The sequence below is a fragment of the Aquarana catesbeiana genome, linkage group LG05 (assembly GCF_042186555.1).
Source record: "Aquarana catesbeiana isolate 2022-GZ linkage group LG05, ASM4218655v1, whole genome shotgun sequence".
In the NCBI taxonomy this organism is placed as follows: domain Eukaryota; kingdom Metazoa; phylum Chordata; class Amphibia; order Anura; family Ranidae; genus Aquarana; species Aquarana catesbeiana.
This window is the reverse complement of record NC_133328.1, coordinates 520,481,423-520,499,893: the sequence shown is the minus strand read 5'-3', so window position 1 is coordinate 520,499,893 and position 18,471 is coordinate 520,481,423. Positions and strand designations below refer to the sequence as shown.

The 18,471-nt window shown below is 41.9% G+C and overlaps 1 protein-coding gene across 2 annotated transcripts in view; it reads right to left on the bottom strand.

Moving 5' to 3' along the window:
• The window catches only part of CHD7 (chromodomain helicase DNA binding protein 7), a 196,171-nt gene that overhangs the window by 151,014 nt on the left and 26,686 nt on the right, over positions 1–18,471 (bottom strand). For both annotated transcript variants that reach the window (XM_073631683.1, XM_073631684.1), the window contains exon 2: positions 9,602–11,415. In XM_073631683.1, coding sequence (XP_073487784.1) covers positions 9,602–11,245 — 1,644 coding nt within the window. In that variant the 5' untranslated portion in view covers positions 11,246–11,415. The remainder of the gene's footprint in view (positions 1–9,601; positions 11,416–18,471) is intronic.

Below are 18,471 nucleotides of genomic sequence, written 5' to 3'. Positions count from 1 at the left end.
TAAATCTTTTTTATTTAAGTAGTACGAAAAGCAGAGACTTTTTTTCCATGGATATGATCATTTTAAATATAATGCACAATACTGGTAAACGTTTACTTTAAATGTAATTGTGATGCCTTATATTACCTCCAGTCTATTAGCCTCCACCTTCTCTGGGTTCAGATGCTGATCTTACCTGAGTCTTTAACCTCCCTGGCGGTTTTCCCGAGTGTGGCTCGGGGTTAAAATTCAGGACCATTAGCGGTAACCCCGAGCCACACTTGGGATTACATCGCAGGATCCTGGTGTGCCTTTACTTACCTTGTCCCCGGGATCCTGCGATGTCCCCCGCAGTGTCCGTGGGCTCCGTCCTCCTCCGAAGCCTCTCCGTGCCAGGCTCCGTTCCCTGCGAGCGTCGCGACGCACGGGGGCGGAGCCTGGCGGCAAATTCAAAAAAAGTAAAAAATCATAACACATACAGTACTGTAATCTTACAGATTACAGTACTGTATAAAATTATTTCACATCCCTTTTGTCCCCAGTGCTTTGGCCCATGCCCTGCATGCAGTTTTATGTGATATATACTGTTCTTTCTGCCTGGAAACTGGAGATTGTCCATAGCAACCAAAAAGTGTCCCTTTACGTCAAAAGTGGCTTTAGACCAGCTAGAAAACAGCGATAGTAAATTAGAACACTTGCAGAATTGAGCGATAGTGAATCGTGGGGAAATTTATTTTATTACTATTTATTTTTATAAATTATTTATTTTTAATTTATTATATTATAATTTATGTTTTTGTGTTTCAGACTTTATCATACCTGGGATATCTACTAGACTCTTGTTTGGACAGATTTAAGTGTCTTATTGTTAAGAATTACAGACCTACAATATAAAACGCCAAATTTCCATGCAAAATAATTGTACCGCTTTCAGCACCTAAAATCCGAAATAATCATACCGCCAGGGAGGTTAAAGTGTTTGTTTTTTTTTGTTAAAAACAACAAATATACTTACCAGCTCTGTGTAATGGTTTTGCACAGAGCAGCCCCGATCTTCCACTACTTGAGACCCCCATCTACATGTCTAGCTCCTCCTGCCTTCAGATTACCCCAATAGCAAGCTGCAAAGTATAGTATAGAATGCCCCAATAGCAAGGTAAAGAAAACATCTGCCTTTAGAACCACTCACTTCCTGCCCAGGACTACATGTCCCCTGATGCATTGCTCTTCACACATTCACAAGTTCTCAGGCACTTACTGACCTGTATGGATGGTGTACTGAGCTGTACTGTAATACTTGATATGTAAACAATGCATTCTGTATGCAGGCCAATTAATCAATTATGAAAATAGTAATCGATTAGTTGTTTCGGCCCTAGGCGACACCATAGATGGTGTCCGAAGTAGGGAGACAAATATAGAAAAAAACAAAACATAAAAAATAGAATTCCCATTACATGGTAATCGTACGAAAAGATAGATGCTAGTACTGCTTAAAACAGTTGCCAAAAAGATGCCTTAAAGTGTATGCGAATCCCAACAATGACATTCTTTTACGTGCTTCCTTTTCATCAGTTACATATACCAAAGGGTTTTGTTATATAATTTCGACAAGCGCAAAGAATATACGTCAATTCTGCCAGAAAGGTTATGAGTTGCTAACTACCTGTACTAAAAGTGATTGTAAAGTCTTTTTTTTTTTTTTTTTTTTTTTTAAATAAACATGTTATGCTTGCCTCCCCTGTGCAGTGGCTTTTCACAGAGCAGTCCGGATCCTCCTCTTGTGTCCCTCTTTGCTGCTCCTGGCCCCTCCCTCCTATCGAATGCCCCCTCAGCCAGCAGCTCTCTATGGGGGCACCCAAGCCGAGTCAGAGCTCCGTGAATCCATTCAGACAATGGTGCCGCTGCTGTGTCTAAGCCAATCAGGAGGCATGTCCCAGATGGCTTAGACACTCGTAGACATTGCTGGAGCTCAGGTAAGTAATTGGAGGGTGCTGGGGAGGCTGCTACACACAGGTTTTTTTTATCTTAATGCATAGAATGCATTCAAGTGTTACTAAACCCAGTAATGTGAAAATAATTTATCCCCCCCCCCTTACAAATCTTTTACATTAAAATATTGCCACTATATAGCCTTTTAGGCTGATCTATATACCACGGTAAGTGATAAACTGCACAGTTTCTCCAGTGTTGAGAGTTCAGGTAGGAGGAGATTTCCACTGCAGCCTGTATACACGCCCACATGTGTAATGTCAAGTAAATGTTCTCTCCAGCATAAAAAGACAACTGAGCATGTGCTGGTTGGCTACTGCCTGTGTGTTAGCTGGCCTTCCCAAGATCGACTATGCAAGAAAGGAAGGATCTGTGCATACAGGATAAAACAGCCTTTTTACACAATGTAGAGGATTAACCCCTTAGGTTCCACAGTGAGTATAACAAGCATGCTATACTGCATATACAGACAGATTTTACTGTTGTGGGTTTAGTAACACTTTAAGATAAAAAAAAACCTCCTGCCTTTACAACTCCTTTAAGGAATGATTATGGAGGAAGGAGGAGATGGAGAAGTGTTCTTTGTAATCCATTAGAAAGAATGTAGGCAGGGCTGACACCACATGCTTATGACGTCAGTGTTGTCATGTCAAAGAGAAAAGGTAGGAGCACACTAAATTTCTGGCACCTCAACAGTTATTTTTCTGTACCGACAGAGTAGTTAAAGGGATAAAACATGTGGAAATTTTCATGTAAAGTTTATGCCTTGACACATTTTAAAGAGAGAGAGTTGAAGAGCCATATATATATATTGATCTTAACTAGGAAAACAGACATTGCAAGACTTGAAGGCCAGTGGGGTTTTATCATATCCCATGGCTATTTTTTGTGATTCCAATGTATTACGTGTATTTTTGTTATTATATGTGTGTGTGCCTAAAAAAGTGTAACTAACAGGTTAACAAATGTCTTCACTTTGGATTCAGGCAAGTAATGTCACCAATAATGACAAGTTATTTATTAACAAAGTGCAAACATTCGTTTCCAACATCTCTGTGTATATCACCACTAGAAAGCACGCCTGGAGTGAGATGCATTCTAATTTGGGGTGCATAATGAAGGCTCCATCCCTTTCACAGAAAACAACCGGTCACTGCCAGTGAATGCACAGAATTTCGGTCCAAAAATTGCCTGCATTGTTAACAAGAAATAATCTTTCAATTCACCGATGCAGGATTTGAGAACTAACTTGAATGTCACTGGTAGTACAGCTCCTGGGTCAGCTACAGATAATATGGCTTCCCCCAAGTCACTTTGAGGAGGTCCTTTACAAGTGGGATTTTCAGTCCCTCCTACACGGGTGGCTGCAGCAAAGCGGATTTGTGCTCCAGTGAATGATGCTTTTTTCCATAGAGATTTTGCTGCTGAAATATACAGTGATCAAGTGCTAGACATAAAACAGATGTCAGAGCATCTGTTTAAGAGATATAAAAAGAAAACGTAGCCCCCCTCTCTCCTCTCAGAAGTCTGGGCAAATCTCCCAGCCCTGCTCCACAAGCTCCGGTTTAATGGAACGCAAGAGAAATGGTCCTTACATCACAAGAACACCTTGTATCTTAAAAACCACCTTGAGCAATTCCCTACTAACCATTACCAAACAAACAGGAAAAAAAAAATAGCGACGCATATTTACTCTGCACTAGCTCAATCCAACTCCTCATCACTGGGAACACTGTACTGAGCAAGTTACAGGGAATGAAAAAAAAAAAAAAAAGTTTTAGTGTCAAGTAGCAATTTGTATTCTAGGAAAAACAAATACTCATTCATTCCAAGGCTTCTTTGAGACGCCTGAGAAATGAACGTGCTACTGAGCAGAGGGAAACATTGTATGCAACCGAACGAATAACTTTTCTATTGTCAGGGATGGCCTTAGGTATAGGGTGCCAGACATAATGCAGCAACCAGTTTGTTGGTGGTTATCTCTAGCCATAAGAGACAGCTGTAAAATAATTGACAGATGCAAAAAAAAAAAAAAAAAAATTAAAAACACGCAACACTTTTTTTTTCCCTCTTTCTTTCTTCCCTCCCCAAATGCCAACTGCCATTTAATAGGCACTTAAAAACCAGTCCTTATTCCTTCCTGACCCTAAAATGTATGAAATTATGTTTAGAATATTTACAGTATAACATTTCCAGGTCAAGAACGTGTTTTTTTTTTGTTTTACAGTTATGTCAGAGTAGACATTTAGGCTATACCATACAACACCTATTAAATTCTGATGCCCCATTGCCCTTCATACATTTTGGTATAAAATCACAATGTAAATACATTTTTCCTGTTTTTCCTGTGCAGTCTTGTGAGTGAAGGGATCAGGCTCCTCTGTGCAATGTAAAGGGGCTGAAGTCTAGAGAGCCGTGACGTCACTCACCGGTGTCCACTGCTTTAGGCATTGTCAGAGGGGGAAGAGCGTTCCCACCCACCAGCTGCACATTACACAGAGGGGACAGAGCACTGCTGTCATGTGACTTCATAGAAAAACAAGGAAACCTTTATATTGTGATTTATGCAAAAATATACGTAGGGCATTGAAGAGCAAAAAAGGAGGCGGCTTTTAAAATGTGGGGTATGCTACAGCATAACAACATTTCTATTTTATGTGGAAGAACATTAGAGGGAATCAGGGAGTAAAAAACGTAAGGCTGCAGTGACAATCCAGCCACGGGTCACCCATACATGTTGGACACAACGTAAGCTGACTATGCCAATGTTCACCGTCTCCTTAAATGGAATCTGTCATGAAAGAAAAATGGCCTTGCTAGTCGGGTGGCCCTAAGGCTTTAATAGTTTCAGCTGCGGACCCGAAGAAAACATGCAGATAAGGAACCGCATAACTGTCACTGTCCCAACATGCATGCTTGTTTCAAGCATGTAACAAAATATTGAAGCCAGAAAGCCACATTGACAGCCAAGCAACAAGTATTTTCTGAGGGTAGTAAAGAATAAGCAGTTCTTTTTTTCCTCATGGCAACATTTTCTTTAAAGTGCTATTTCAGGCAAACACATTTTCAATTGCAGACCAAGCAAATTTTCAATAAAAAAGTAAAACAAAGCATCAACTTATATAAAATAATTTGAGACAAGGGTGGCCATTCGACATGACTAACGTCCAGTCCATAATCCAAGGAGCTAGGTGGAAAATTGTTGCCCGAACAATGATTGCATCCAGGAGAAATCAAAAGCGCATTTGGCTAGCTTCAAGCACCATTTGTTATTCTTCAGCAGTAGCCCTCTCGTTGCCCTCTTCCAACTTCTCATCCAGTGACTGAAACAACAGACTGGCAACCACAACATTTTGTGATCCACACCAACCACATTAGGTCAGAGAAAGCCTTTTCTTAAGCCAGCCAAACACTAATCGAAATTTGGCCAGTTCATCGAAGCCGGACGAATTTTGAACCCTGTATGAGCCAACTGGTTGTACACAAACTATTGTACAATCAACCTGTCTGCCCCCCCCCCCCCCCCCCCAAAACGATCAGTGTTGCTGACTATAGCCGGCAACACTGATCATTATATTTTGACGAACATGTCGGGAAGGCTCCTCATTGTCAAAAATAAAACCAGAGCAGGAGAATTCCCCCATCCACTTCAAATGTGTTATTGGGGGAATTGGATCATTAATTTTTTCAACCCTTTTGATGATAGCCCTATATGGTTAATGGCCACTTTGCCCTGCATGTTTTTAGAATGATCATGGATGCTGTGAATAGGTTTGGGAGGTTTTGCCTATAATAGTTTTAAGGAAATGTACACACACTGTATGTCAGATACAAGAGCCAACTGAACTTGGTGTGTACAGATTATTATTATTCATCAAGATTTACATAGCTATGCTTTTTTTTCTAGCATTCTAATAAGATACAATGCACAGCAACAAAGTCAAATGTACCTGCAGATAGCATATTTCTACAAGGAGTAAACAAAGGTCATAAAATGACCACTGTAAAACAATTTGTCAAAAAAAACACACACAAACATAACACACAGGCAAATTGTCTTGAATGGAGAGTTCAGTCAGTCACATAAATATGACTGGAATTTCCTGGGGCCTTATCCCATGATATCTAGAAAGGGAAGCTTGACTAAAAATAAAGTGAACTGGCCGAGTTATAAAATAATGTATACATTTTCTGCACTTCAGCTTGGTTTCTGAACTCTCATGCTGTACTTTTTGTTACAGAAATAGAGCTTATGCAGCATCAAGGTGCTGAAAGCATTGGCAATACTCACAAAATGCAAGTATTACTTTAGAAGTTTCATCTAATCAGTCCATTAAAATTGGTGTGCAACTAGCTGGTGCATCATATTAAACCAAGCCCAGGTTCACACTGATGCGGGTTAGAAATAGAGCGAGTTCAGCTGGCAATGCAGTCTGACTTCAGGGGCAATTTGAATAGACATCTGCCCCTGAAGTCGCCAAAAATTGTACAGAAACTACTTTTGGGAAATCGGGATTCGGATGGTGCAATTTCCGGCAATAGCAGCTGATATGGCATGGGATTTGACATGTCAAATCGCATGCCAAACCGGCCCAATGTGAACATGGGCTCACTCCTAGCCGTTATCAGCATATTGTACCTTTCACTAGGTTCAGAGCATCAGCATTACAGCTCTGACATCTGCACTATATATTACTACTTACCATTATATAGCAAAACTAACACCACAACCTTGTGGGACCATCGTCTCTGGACCATACCTGGATGTCAACACAGCAGCGAACTGAAGGTATCAAATTATGGCTTGCCAAGAGAACTAATAACTCATTCGCCTCTAACTAATGGAAGAATTAATCTTAAAATTGTAACAGGAGGTGGAAACCTTTCCTGATAGAAGCTTCTATTGTCGACTACCTGTTTTCAAGTCGATCATATGGCTTCCCCAGTTTATATCACAAACAGGCAGATCAAGAGATCTGTATCTCTGTTCTGGATCAGTGACACAAAGTATTGAAACCAAAGGTTGGCATAAAAGCCAGTAATTTTAGGTCCTTTTCACATAAGCAAACCGATTGGGTCCATCTGTCAGTTGGCAGACCCGATCAGACCCTCCATTGTGCGGCGGGTGTAAACTGGCACATGTCACTTTACACCCGCCGACATTTGTTTCCCATCCATCTAGCGGATCAGGTTGGACACCAATCGAGTGTAAAAAAGGATAAGCGGTCCACTTACATCCGACCGACCTATTGAGGAGAGTGGACTGTCTGCATAAGCGAAGCAGACACAGACCAGCGTACAGACTCCCGGCTGAGCAGTGAAAGGGGCATTAGCATTAAAGAGTAAGTAAACTTCCTCTGCTGGCATTTACCTATAGGTAAGCCTATAATAAGGCTTGCCTACAGGTAGTGTAAATATCTCCTAAACGTACACCGTTTAGGAGAGATTTACATTACATGCAGCCAGTGACATCACTGGCGCATGCGCTCTGAAGGAACAGCCACCAGTGACGTCATCGCATCCCTGGCCAGTGACAGAGCCGGAGCTCGCAAACCCAGAAGCAAGAAGTGTGAAAATGGAAGCGGCGCTAGAACAGCTTCCTTTTAAAGCGGAGTTCCACCCATATAAAAGTCAGCAGCTACAAAAAGTGTAGCTGCTGACTTTTAATAATCAGACACTCGCATGCCCCGCGGTCCAGCGATGCGGGCGAACGAAGCCCTGCTCCTCTCCCCCTCCTTGGCATTGTGACTGGGCACCCGGGTGTGGCTTCACAGCCGGGTACACACTGCACATGCGCGAGCCACACACTGATTGGCCGGTGCAATCTTCTGGGACCAGTGACCAGAAGATTGCACGGAGGGAGGGGGGAGAGGTGAACTTCCTTCCGGCTCCACAGAGGCTTGGGGGAAGTGGGAGCTGGACACCCCTAAAAAGAGGGAATCCGCTCCCCCCCACCCAAAAAAAAAAAAAATGAAATGCCAAATGTGGCATGTCAGAGGGACACCTTCACTTAAAGCAGGAGTTCCATTTTTGGAAGGAACTCCGCTTTGTGGAAAGTTTCATACTAGCAAATTATGACTTTATCTTGCAGGGAAAAAAAAAAAAAAAAGAGTCCAGCAGCATACAACTGCTTTAACATTTTTCGAATGAGATCAGAAGTGGTCATCCTCACATTTCTTTTATAAAGGTAATCCTTACAACTCTGTTCGAGAGTGAACTGTTAAAGTGTATGTAAATCCCAACAATGAACTTTTCATATTTGTTCTATTTTGGTCTGTTAAATAGACCATTTAAGGCATATTATATCTGCTTAAAGAGCACAAAAAACCTGTTTAATCCTGAAGAGAAAGGGTTGAGGTGTTCTGTAATCCCATCCTAGCATGACAATGCTGTTTCTTCAAAGGTACAATACAATGAGTGAGTATTGTTACCATAGGACAGGATAAATTAGGGAGAGGGAAAAAAAAAAAAAAAAAAAAAAACACACACACACACACACACACACACACACACACACACACACACACACACACACACACACACACACACACACACACACACACACACACACACACACGGAATGCAGCCATTACCATCCAAGGACTGGTAAATTGCAATCGATTACATTTTTGTTTTTGGATCTAGATACACTTTAAAAAAAGAAGTATGGGGTTAGTTTTTTTTCTGCACAATACTTACCTAGGTGGATACTGCATCAGTCCCAAGCTGCATCTGTCCCCCACCGGCTCGAACACTGAGAACAAATTGATTGAATACTTCCGATTGCTTGGGTCTCACAGCTCTCTGCTCCCTCAGTGCTCACTGGATCGCTGGGCTATGGAGAGGGCAGGAGCGGCCTTCTCAAGCTCTCAGCGGCTCGCTAAGAGGCTGAGCTTGGTGCCGGTCCAGGCATGTGGGCGGATCCTCACTTTATAGTCACAGTCTTGCCGGAGCCTGGACCGGCCCTGTGACCTCAGCCGACGGCAGGCTTCAGCCCGCTGTCTACTGAAAAAGCATCACAGGAGTGCAGAGTGAACTGCACTCCTGTGAGTCACAGGAGAAATACAGCCAAACAAGCTTTGGCTGTACTTCTCCTTTAACACCATGTGGTCTTTGACAAAGTTGCTCCACCTTATCTTTGTCACAGGAAAGTTTAATGGTGGGAGTGGACCAGTTAGACTTATGTTTTAATCCATTAAACAATCTTGGGAAAAGCCAGAAATTAACTAAATACAGGCTTACTGTATACTGCAAAAAAAAAAAAAAAAAAAAAGTTGTATGATTCCACCTTTAATAAGCTGCCACCTTGCCAAGTTCTTGATCTTAAAAGGGTTCTTAGAATAAAAACAGAAGTTTCATAACCAAAAACAATACTGATACAACTTCCCGTTACATACTTTTATGACTACACTTAAAAAAATCAGAATACCAAAACAATACCGATACAACTTCCTGTTGTTCCATACCTTTTATGTTTACACTTAAATCAGTAAAATGTACAAAGCAGGAAGTTCACAAGCTGAGTTTGTGTGAAAGCTACATACAGTGTAAAGAGAAAAAATAAAGCAGATGTGTTTTAAAGTACATGTAGTAAATATGATTTTAGTGCTCAGATTTAGTATACTCTTACCTGATGAACAGGCACTTTCTGAGGGGTATTCTGAGGTGACTGGTGAAGCGAAGTCCATGGTTGATGATGAGAATGTGAAGATGGTGAAGACTGATGGTGCATAGCTGGATGAGGCTGACAGTTTGCCATTTGCTGCTGAAAAGACTGATGACTGGGATGCTGTTGGCCAGACATCATCCGTTCTTGTATTGCCTGTGGATCTGCATGGCTAACTCCTGGACAGCCATTTGGTCTCATATGCCCACCCATCTCCCTTGGTGTTGAGGACATACCCATGAAGGTCTGCCCCTGCGGCATGTTCCTGGGACCAATGGTTCTTTGTCCCATGCCCATGTTGCCAGGGGGCTGGTGAGTTGGAGGATGGGGCATATTTGGGTAACTTCCAACATCCATAGGAATCCCAGCACTGCCAGGCCTAACTTGTGGAGGAGGAGTGCCTGCTGGATTGCTCATTGCTTTCAAGGGCGACATGGGAGGTGGAGAAGCATAGGTTCCCTGAGGCTGTGAAGGATGCATAGTTTGTGTGTTCATTTGGTTAAGTGAGCCGCTAGGATGAATGGGTTGCTGGTGCATCAGTCCTTGATTATTATTTGATGGAAACCCCACAGCATTTGGGTATCTAGGTACAGACGGAGTCATTGGAGTGCTGTTTGTAAGGCCTAAGTTCTGATTCATCCCTGTATTATTAACTAATCCCTGATTAAGGTTACTATAAGGATAACGGGAATACTGCCCTGAGTTGTTTAGCGTAGGTGAAGGTACAGTCTGGTTTCTAGAGTTATAATTAAGGGACTGCGGCCTAACTGCACCCTGCTGAGGAGGATTGGGAGAAAATCTAGGACTGTGAGCAACAGATTCTCCATGCAGAGTAGTGGGGGGATGATGATGAAATTGCTGGACTGAATGACGCAGTGAAGGCCCCATATTTGGATTTTGTTGTGGGACGTGAGACATGTGCCCAGGCCCTGCACCACCAAGATAGGGATTTCCTTGGTTGAGACCATCTTGTCCTTGTGAAAACTGGTTCATTCTTTGTGGCTGTAGTGGACCATGTTGCTGCATTGAAAAATCTCCCCGAACCATGTAATTGCCCATTTGTTGAACATGTTGAGGATGAGAGGGACCTTGAGGAGCAGAAGGAGTCTGTGGTTGCTGCTGGGACTGTTGCTGCTGGTATGTTGGCCTTATCTGATCGGGCACTTGCACTGCCCTAGGTCCCCACATAGAACCACTGTCCACAAATGGCGGCCCATGCCTGTCATTTTGCATACCAGGATAGACGCCCATTTGGTTACCACCATGGGGCACCTGAGAAACAGGCGAACTGTGATACTGTGAATGTGGAGAGGCAATACCATTACCAGGAGTGTTAGCCATCATTCTGTTAGGCTGATCTATTATGTGCATTTTCTGAGGCTCGTATTGGTTATAGTGATCAAAGTGGGTCAGCTTTGCTTGGTTTTGACTGCTGGGGTTATGATGGAGAGGAGATTGCAATGAACCAAAACCCTGATCCAAAGGCATTTGTTGTGCCATAGAATTGACAGAGCTTTCTGGAAAACCACATTCCCCAAGTGCCTCCAGGCCTTCGCTGAAAAGATTTCCATCTTCCCCAAACAGACTCATCATGCCAGGGTCCGCCATCTTGTTTCTGCACAGTGCTCTTTAGAGCCACAAGCGCAAGATTGTGCTTCACCTCACGAGTGAGGTGTTTGTCCTCAGAGCTGTTAATCCTTAGCTAATCTCTTACATGTCATTCCATATTGTCTTAATTCTTTCGGACCCTTCAGTGTCAGACAGTCTGGCAACTGCTCCTGGAGGAGGAAAAGAAATAAAAAAAAAAAAAAAAAAAATTAGGTTAATAAAGTGGCAGCAATTTATTTGACTTTTTATAATGCTTTAATATCAAAACAAAATACAAAGCAGAAAAGTTTAAACTCCACTTGCACACAGCAATCATTTGTTAGGTGGGAGAGAACAAAGGGACACTGAAAATGCAGCAGTAGCATCAGCTGCCACAGCAGGCAGACAGATGTATGGATAGAGCCAAGCATCCCATCTGCTAAACTAAAGCCCTGAAAATGCTCTAGTTACCAACAGTGTGTCCTTAACCTTATTCCCCAGAGGAGTGTAATGAGATGAGCAAGCAGCAGCATCAAGGGCTGTGATAAGCTAAAGTTAGCAGAATCCGCTAGTCCATTTAACAATCACCAGAAGGTAGAATGTGACCCTTTAAAAGTAGCCTAAAATATATTTCAAACAAGATGTATGGCCAGATTCCCTCTTTGCTCCCTACCCCAGGCTTTACACAGTAGACATCTTGTCCTGGCTTCTCCTTAAAAGCCACGTGGTATGCATCCACTGCTCCTCAAAGAGCAACCGCAAATCCACAACTTCTAGCACCTCTACTCAAGGTCAAAATATCTGAAAGGCTTGCTTCATACTGCGGGCAGAGCAGGGTGATCCTACAAGATAGAATTAGGTGCCCCATGCCCAATTTATTAGGCTGCCTGGGAACACTGTGCTGGAAAGTGCAGCTAAAAACCTACACTATATGGGCAGAGATGTTATTCTGCATCTCTGAACAATTTGATATACTTGCAGATGGAGAGAAAACAAGAAATGAGTTTTATATTTGGCAATTTTATTGTGTGGCTGAGTCACAGCTGTCCAGCTAGGACGACAGGAAGTTCACTCACCAGGTTCACTGCATTGCCTAATGTGCCATGGATACAAGTGGTTATGACAGCATCCGCTCAGACTGTACTGAAAACTCTGCTGACTGGACTCTCTAGACAGTTAACTCTTCCAGCTCTCTGCAGGACCGTTCACACGACATCTACACTCCAGAGGCTGAGCAAGAGGCTTTAAATGTGTTGCATATATACTAAACATCATATCTACCGTAGAAGAAAAAAATAAATTGGGGGGGGGGGGGGGGAGCCTTAGGAGCTATAGTGCACCATGAAGAGCATCAATAAGTGCTGCTAAATATCTGACTTTTCAATATACAAGAACGAAGTGTCTAAAGAAAAAAAAAAAAAAGCATTTAAAATGCATTTAGATCTTGGAGATAGAAGAAGAGGTAAATGATTAATACAGCTACTGATCTGAACAAATGTGAATTGAAGAATCCCAGCCATGCTTGGAATTTGTCACTATGATTCTAAGGCATAATCTTATTTTTCTTTCCAAGCATTAATGGTCGTGGGCTGGTGCTTCTGCGGTACGCAATGGGAACAAGTAGCTGGATTCATAACTCCTCTGAAACTTTCCTCAGGAACAGGCTACTTCACAGATGACTGCATGAGTGCTATGGAAGATTAACCCCTTCCCGGACAGATTACCCTCAGCCAACTGCCTGTGCCGGGGTCCACATGCATGCAAAAATTACTGTGCTTCAGATCTTTACATACAAATAAGAGCAGGCGATAAGCAGTGAATTAAATGAATCTCATCAGATAGACCGAGAAGCCAGCCACACATCTACCCCCCCCCCCCCCCAGCCTTTTTTTGATAAATCTGTATATTTGATACTACGCTGAAGACAGAATTGGTAATTCGCGGGGGATGTGATGTTTACACTGCATTCACATTCTTTATTCCATGCATGTAGGGTAGATCTCCATATTAGAGCCAATAAAGCAGCAGTATGGAGATACAGGTTAGCTATATTCATATCAACAAACCCAACTTTGGTCATTTCAACCTTGATGTGGATACCAACTTTTCGTAAGCAACAGTATGCATGCCTAATTATATTGTATAGTGTAATGATTTAGCGATAGTTCTTTCCACCTCCAGAAATAATCCTTCCTGACTCTCATACAACTAAAAATATCACCTCTAACACTAGTTACAGCCCCTCACAAGCTCAGAAGTGGCAAATCGCAAGACACGCTCCAAATCTAGAGTACAGCTCGTAATTATGGGATCCTTTACGGTGACCCCAAGTATGTGCATGGTTGAGCAGAATTTTGCAGCAATAAATATAAAATGCATCTTTAAAAGAGGACTTCAGTGATTACCTTATTGAAACAGTGATTTTTTTTTTTTTAATGTAAGCTTCCAACAACAAACTAGCTGCATACACAGCAATTTAGCTGGAAACAAATTAGGTCAAAGCTCCCACCAACTACCAGCATTCATCCTGAATGATAATAATTTGACCTGATTTATTTTTTAAATTGGAAGATTTGGCAAACCTTTCAGGAAAGTGACAAGTAAGCCTTCTGACCAGCATGCATGGGGCCATGTAACATGTCACCATATCAGTCCAGTTTACCATGCATGTCTGGCCACCATTGAAAGCAGCTTTGACCATATACGTGACATCTATCAAAGTACTGTATATAGCAGCCTCTCTCAACTTTTTCAACACTTCGGAAATCTTGAAATAACTTCTGGTCTGGTCTCAGGGAACCCCTGCTAAAAATGACTAGATCTACAACTCATGATACATTAGTGTGATGGTCAGTGGGAAGAATGCTCCTTACTCTTGTGCTCATTCAGATTCAGAATACTTTATTAATCCCAAAGGGAAATTATAAAATTGTGAGGAATTACCCCTTACAGATAGCTAAAAAGATCAATGTTAGTGGGAACTTATCTGTGCCCACATAGCAATACATGTCATAGTCCCATGACATCACTCCTCAGCGTCACATATTTTAATAGCAGTAAACCCCCGAAAACAATAGGTTCTTTGTGGCGCTTTTTTTCTTTCTTCTTCCTTTCGCTCTCTACTTATGTGATATCTGCACTCTACCTTACAAAGTTAGACTGGGTTTCAAATTTCAGGCTCCATGCACATTAGCAAAAAAAAAAAAAAAAACGCTCCTAGCAGACACTTTTGAGCATTTTTTTTTTGTTTGCTTCTAGAAGCAAATGGTGTTATCTTATGTGTACAAGCACTCTTAGTCTAGAAGAGTTTTTGAAGCTTCGGCTTTTAGGACCAGAAAGATATATATTTTTTTTGCACTTTTGGGAGCGATTTGCTGGAAGAAAAAAAATGCTGAATGTTCCTAACTCCTGCTAAAAGCTGGCACAAAAAGGCCATTATGAGCGTTTATCCAGCATCTTTCTGGCATTTTTTTTTTAGCTTATAATGTGCACAGAGCATAAATATTCTGGCTTATTTAAGAACAATGATGAATTCAAAAAGTTGCACACAACCTGCAGCATTTATAATTGATCCTTTACTGATCAAATGTCTATAAAACTAAAAGACAAAAAGTTACCATAGGTTCTGTACAGTCATACTTGCCTACAGCCTCCAAGAATGACTAGCACCATGTGCACCTATCATTACAGAAAAGGAAGAGAGGGCTGGAAAAAAAGCACTGAAATTAAAGCCTCTCTCTATTGTGATTGTAGGGATTAGTAAACTGCATCTGAAGACCTATGGTCATTAAAAGAAGAAGTATAGAGTTACATTTTTATCCAGAATTATACTTACTTAGCTGAATGCAGCATTGGTCTGATGCTGCATCTGTCCCTCCTGTGCCTCCAAAACTGAGACCCGAGCAATCTAACGTCGCAGGTAGCTGGGTTCTCACAGCTCCCTGAGCAGAGCGCTAGCAACTGTCAGTCAGAAGCTCACTGCTCTGCCCCCCTGCACTCACCGGAGCGCCGGGCTGTGGAGGGGGCCGGAGCGGCCAGCTCAGGCTCTCAGCAGCTCACTGAGAGGCTGAGCTAGGTGCCCGTCCAGGGCGGATCCCAACTTCATTGTCCTAATCTTTCCGAGCCTTGATGGGCTCTGTGACGTCAGACAGCAGACTTCAGCCCACTGTCTGCTGTAAACGGGTCACAGGAGTGCAGAACGAACTGCACTCCTGTGATCCACAGGCGAAGTACAGCCAAACTAGCTTTGGCTGTACGTATCCTTTAATGGCAAGTTGGAAAAGACTACTAGTACTGGAAATTTTAGCCACTTGTCCCTCTATATGCAACCCTTAAAAACCACTTACCTTACACCACAACTCTTGGCATGTTCACCTGGGTGAGCATGTCGCTGGGCCTTACCCCAAGAGAATGTACTCCAGCAAAAGTTAAAGACTTGCGATCCTCAGCTTTTTCAGGATACCAGTAAGTAGGCAGAAGCTGGAGAGTAAGGAACTGATTTACTCTACCCGAATGTGGTTGGGGGGGCCCTAGTTGGCAGACCTTGCCTTTTCATGCGAGGCCTGCATTGAACATTAACTTTTATATACAATTCAGCTTTCAGTGGCTTCAATAGGCATAGTACAGACTGATATGGTGAGATTTCCCTATAGTAGTTTGTGTCCCCATCCATCCCCGACTGCCATAATAAAAAGGTGTCACCCTTCTGCAGCATAATTTTCCAACCAATGGTTTACTCTACCTAATGAACAAACCATTGGAAAGGGAGGGGCACCATCACGTATCTCAAACTGCTATGGCAGCTGGGAAGAAATATGGAATTATGGCGGGGGTATTTTCAATGGAATATGGTGTCAGCAACCCCAAAAAATTTAAATATCAGTTATGGATGGGGCTGGTCTAGTTATTTTTTTTAAGTGAAAAATCAGGGGTTGGATTTTGTTATGAAATGTACATCATATCCCTGTTGTCCAGTATCTTATACAAGGACATCTGCAGAAATCAATAATACCGGCTTGTATAAGCCATACAGCCCAGTTACTCCAAACCGTTAACTGCCTTTTCCGCACCAGCACAAGCTTCTACCCTGAAAACAGCAATGTCCTTGCTGATCCTTGGGCTTGTTTGAAGCAACTGATGTGCACGCTCATTTTATCTGTGTCAGCAATAGAACAGATCCCTGCTTGCCAGATTATGATGGGAGGAGAGGGGAGAAGGCAGCCATAATACTGCCATTACCCGTCAAGTGATCTCCTGGCAAATATATTTGCTTACAAAGCTGCCACTGGGGGATTCAGAGACAGGAGTCCAATGGAAGCAGCAAAGTCCGAATTTGCGGTGATATAAAAAATAAAAAAATAAATGTTTTACACTATATACAGCCACAAATTTCACATACTAAACTGTGTGAATGCTCTTTTCAAAAGGGAAAAAAAAAAAAAAAAAAAACACATGCAATAAGCAAATATACTCTAACCTGCCCATCCTCCTGAAAACCGTGTGGCCTACCCTCCCCCCTCGCTCTACACCTCCAAAGGTCTTTTCTTCTTCCTTGGCCTGAGCTGCAGCTGAAAATAATTTATCTCCTCTCTTTGCAAGACTGTGGCATATGTGATGGGGGAAACAGAACCATCATGAATAAACTGCAGCACAAAGACTGGCTGAGTGTCACAGGATACAAAGGGCCAAAGGTCATCCCAGTGAGCTGGAGGGTATTACGCTCATTCAACTATTTTCCCCCCACTACAGAAGCGTGCACACACACACACAAATTATAGAAAGCTTTTTTTTCCCCAAAACTGAACACAGAAACAAAAAGTCAGTCTAATAAATGCAAGTGATCCAAGTGTTTTCCTCCAATGACAAACTCAGATTTATGTGTATAAAAACCCCAAAAGACACCACAAAAAAAAAAAAAAATGTATCTCTAATTGCTATAATAATTATGTGTGTGTGGCTCTACTCTCAATATGCCATCATCGAATAAGCCTGATCACTGTGCATTCTAAATCGTTTAGGATTTGTTCACACCAGTGGCCACTAGTAAGCGCTATGAACGGAGCAGAGTGGATGCCTTGTAGATGATGCATCACATGGTTTTCCTATTTTTAATTCCAACTTTATTGCAATTTAACAAAATGACTATTTACATTCACCACAGCAGGTTACAACACACTGTTAAACAAAAGTGGAGCATGGCCTATGTTTTTTCAGCACACTGTAGCACAGTGGTGTGAACGGAATTCATAGGACCTTGTCTATGCGTTGGGACTGCCTTGGCCAAGTCTGCCCAGTGCAGACCAACAATGTGGTGTGAATGGACCCATACCAGGATCAAGCATTCCCATCTGGTGATCTGGCCAGTAAGCCTGCTGTTTTTCACAAGCTCAAACTCCCCAGCAGAATGTATCCATTTACAAGGATGAGACAAACCACTTAACACTGACAGGGATGATTAAAATGATTAAAATGATTTTATATATATATATATATATATATATATATATATATATATATATATATATATATATATATATATATATATATATATATATATATATATATATATTTAAAATTCCAAATGAAAAAAAAAAAACTGTTTGCTGAAATTGAATATAAAGCGTGAGCTGGAATTTGTGAGCTATGCATAGGAGTGTGGCCATTCAGCCTTCTTTTCTTCTGAGCTGGAGATTTGCTGGAATCTACAAATACATTTAAACACTACACACCTCTCCTCTCGACTGACAATGCTGCAGTCTGCTGTGCCTCCACTGCTCATTCATCCAGAGCCGTCTCTAATACAGGAGGTGTGTTACTGACCTGACCACCAGGTGAAAACAGAGGGGGGAAAAGAAAATCCAAAGAAAAGAAAAACTGATGCCACCATATCTAAATGATTGGTAAGCTGCAATATATTACATTTTTGGTTTAATACCGCTTGTTGATTGTGGTCAAATAGAAAAAATAGAAATAAATAAATCAGGAGACTGGTAAATCTGGGGACTAGGACAATATGTGAATTATCCTAGCAGTCAGCATGTTCTGTTTTGGTAAATGGTCTACCTGCACGTCCTCCATATATACAACATATATACACACACTACTGTGACACAGTTGTTGTATGTTCCAGAAATGTGAGCAGCTGATATACAAATCTCAGCTTTTCCTATAGAAGTCAAACTTGGCCACAAACCCTTCTGCCTTCCAAGCCATCCATTAAGATGATTGGCACCAACCATAAAAGACTA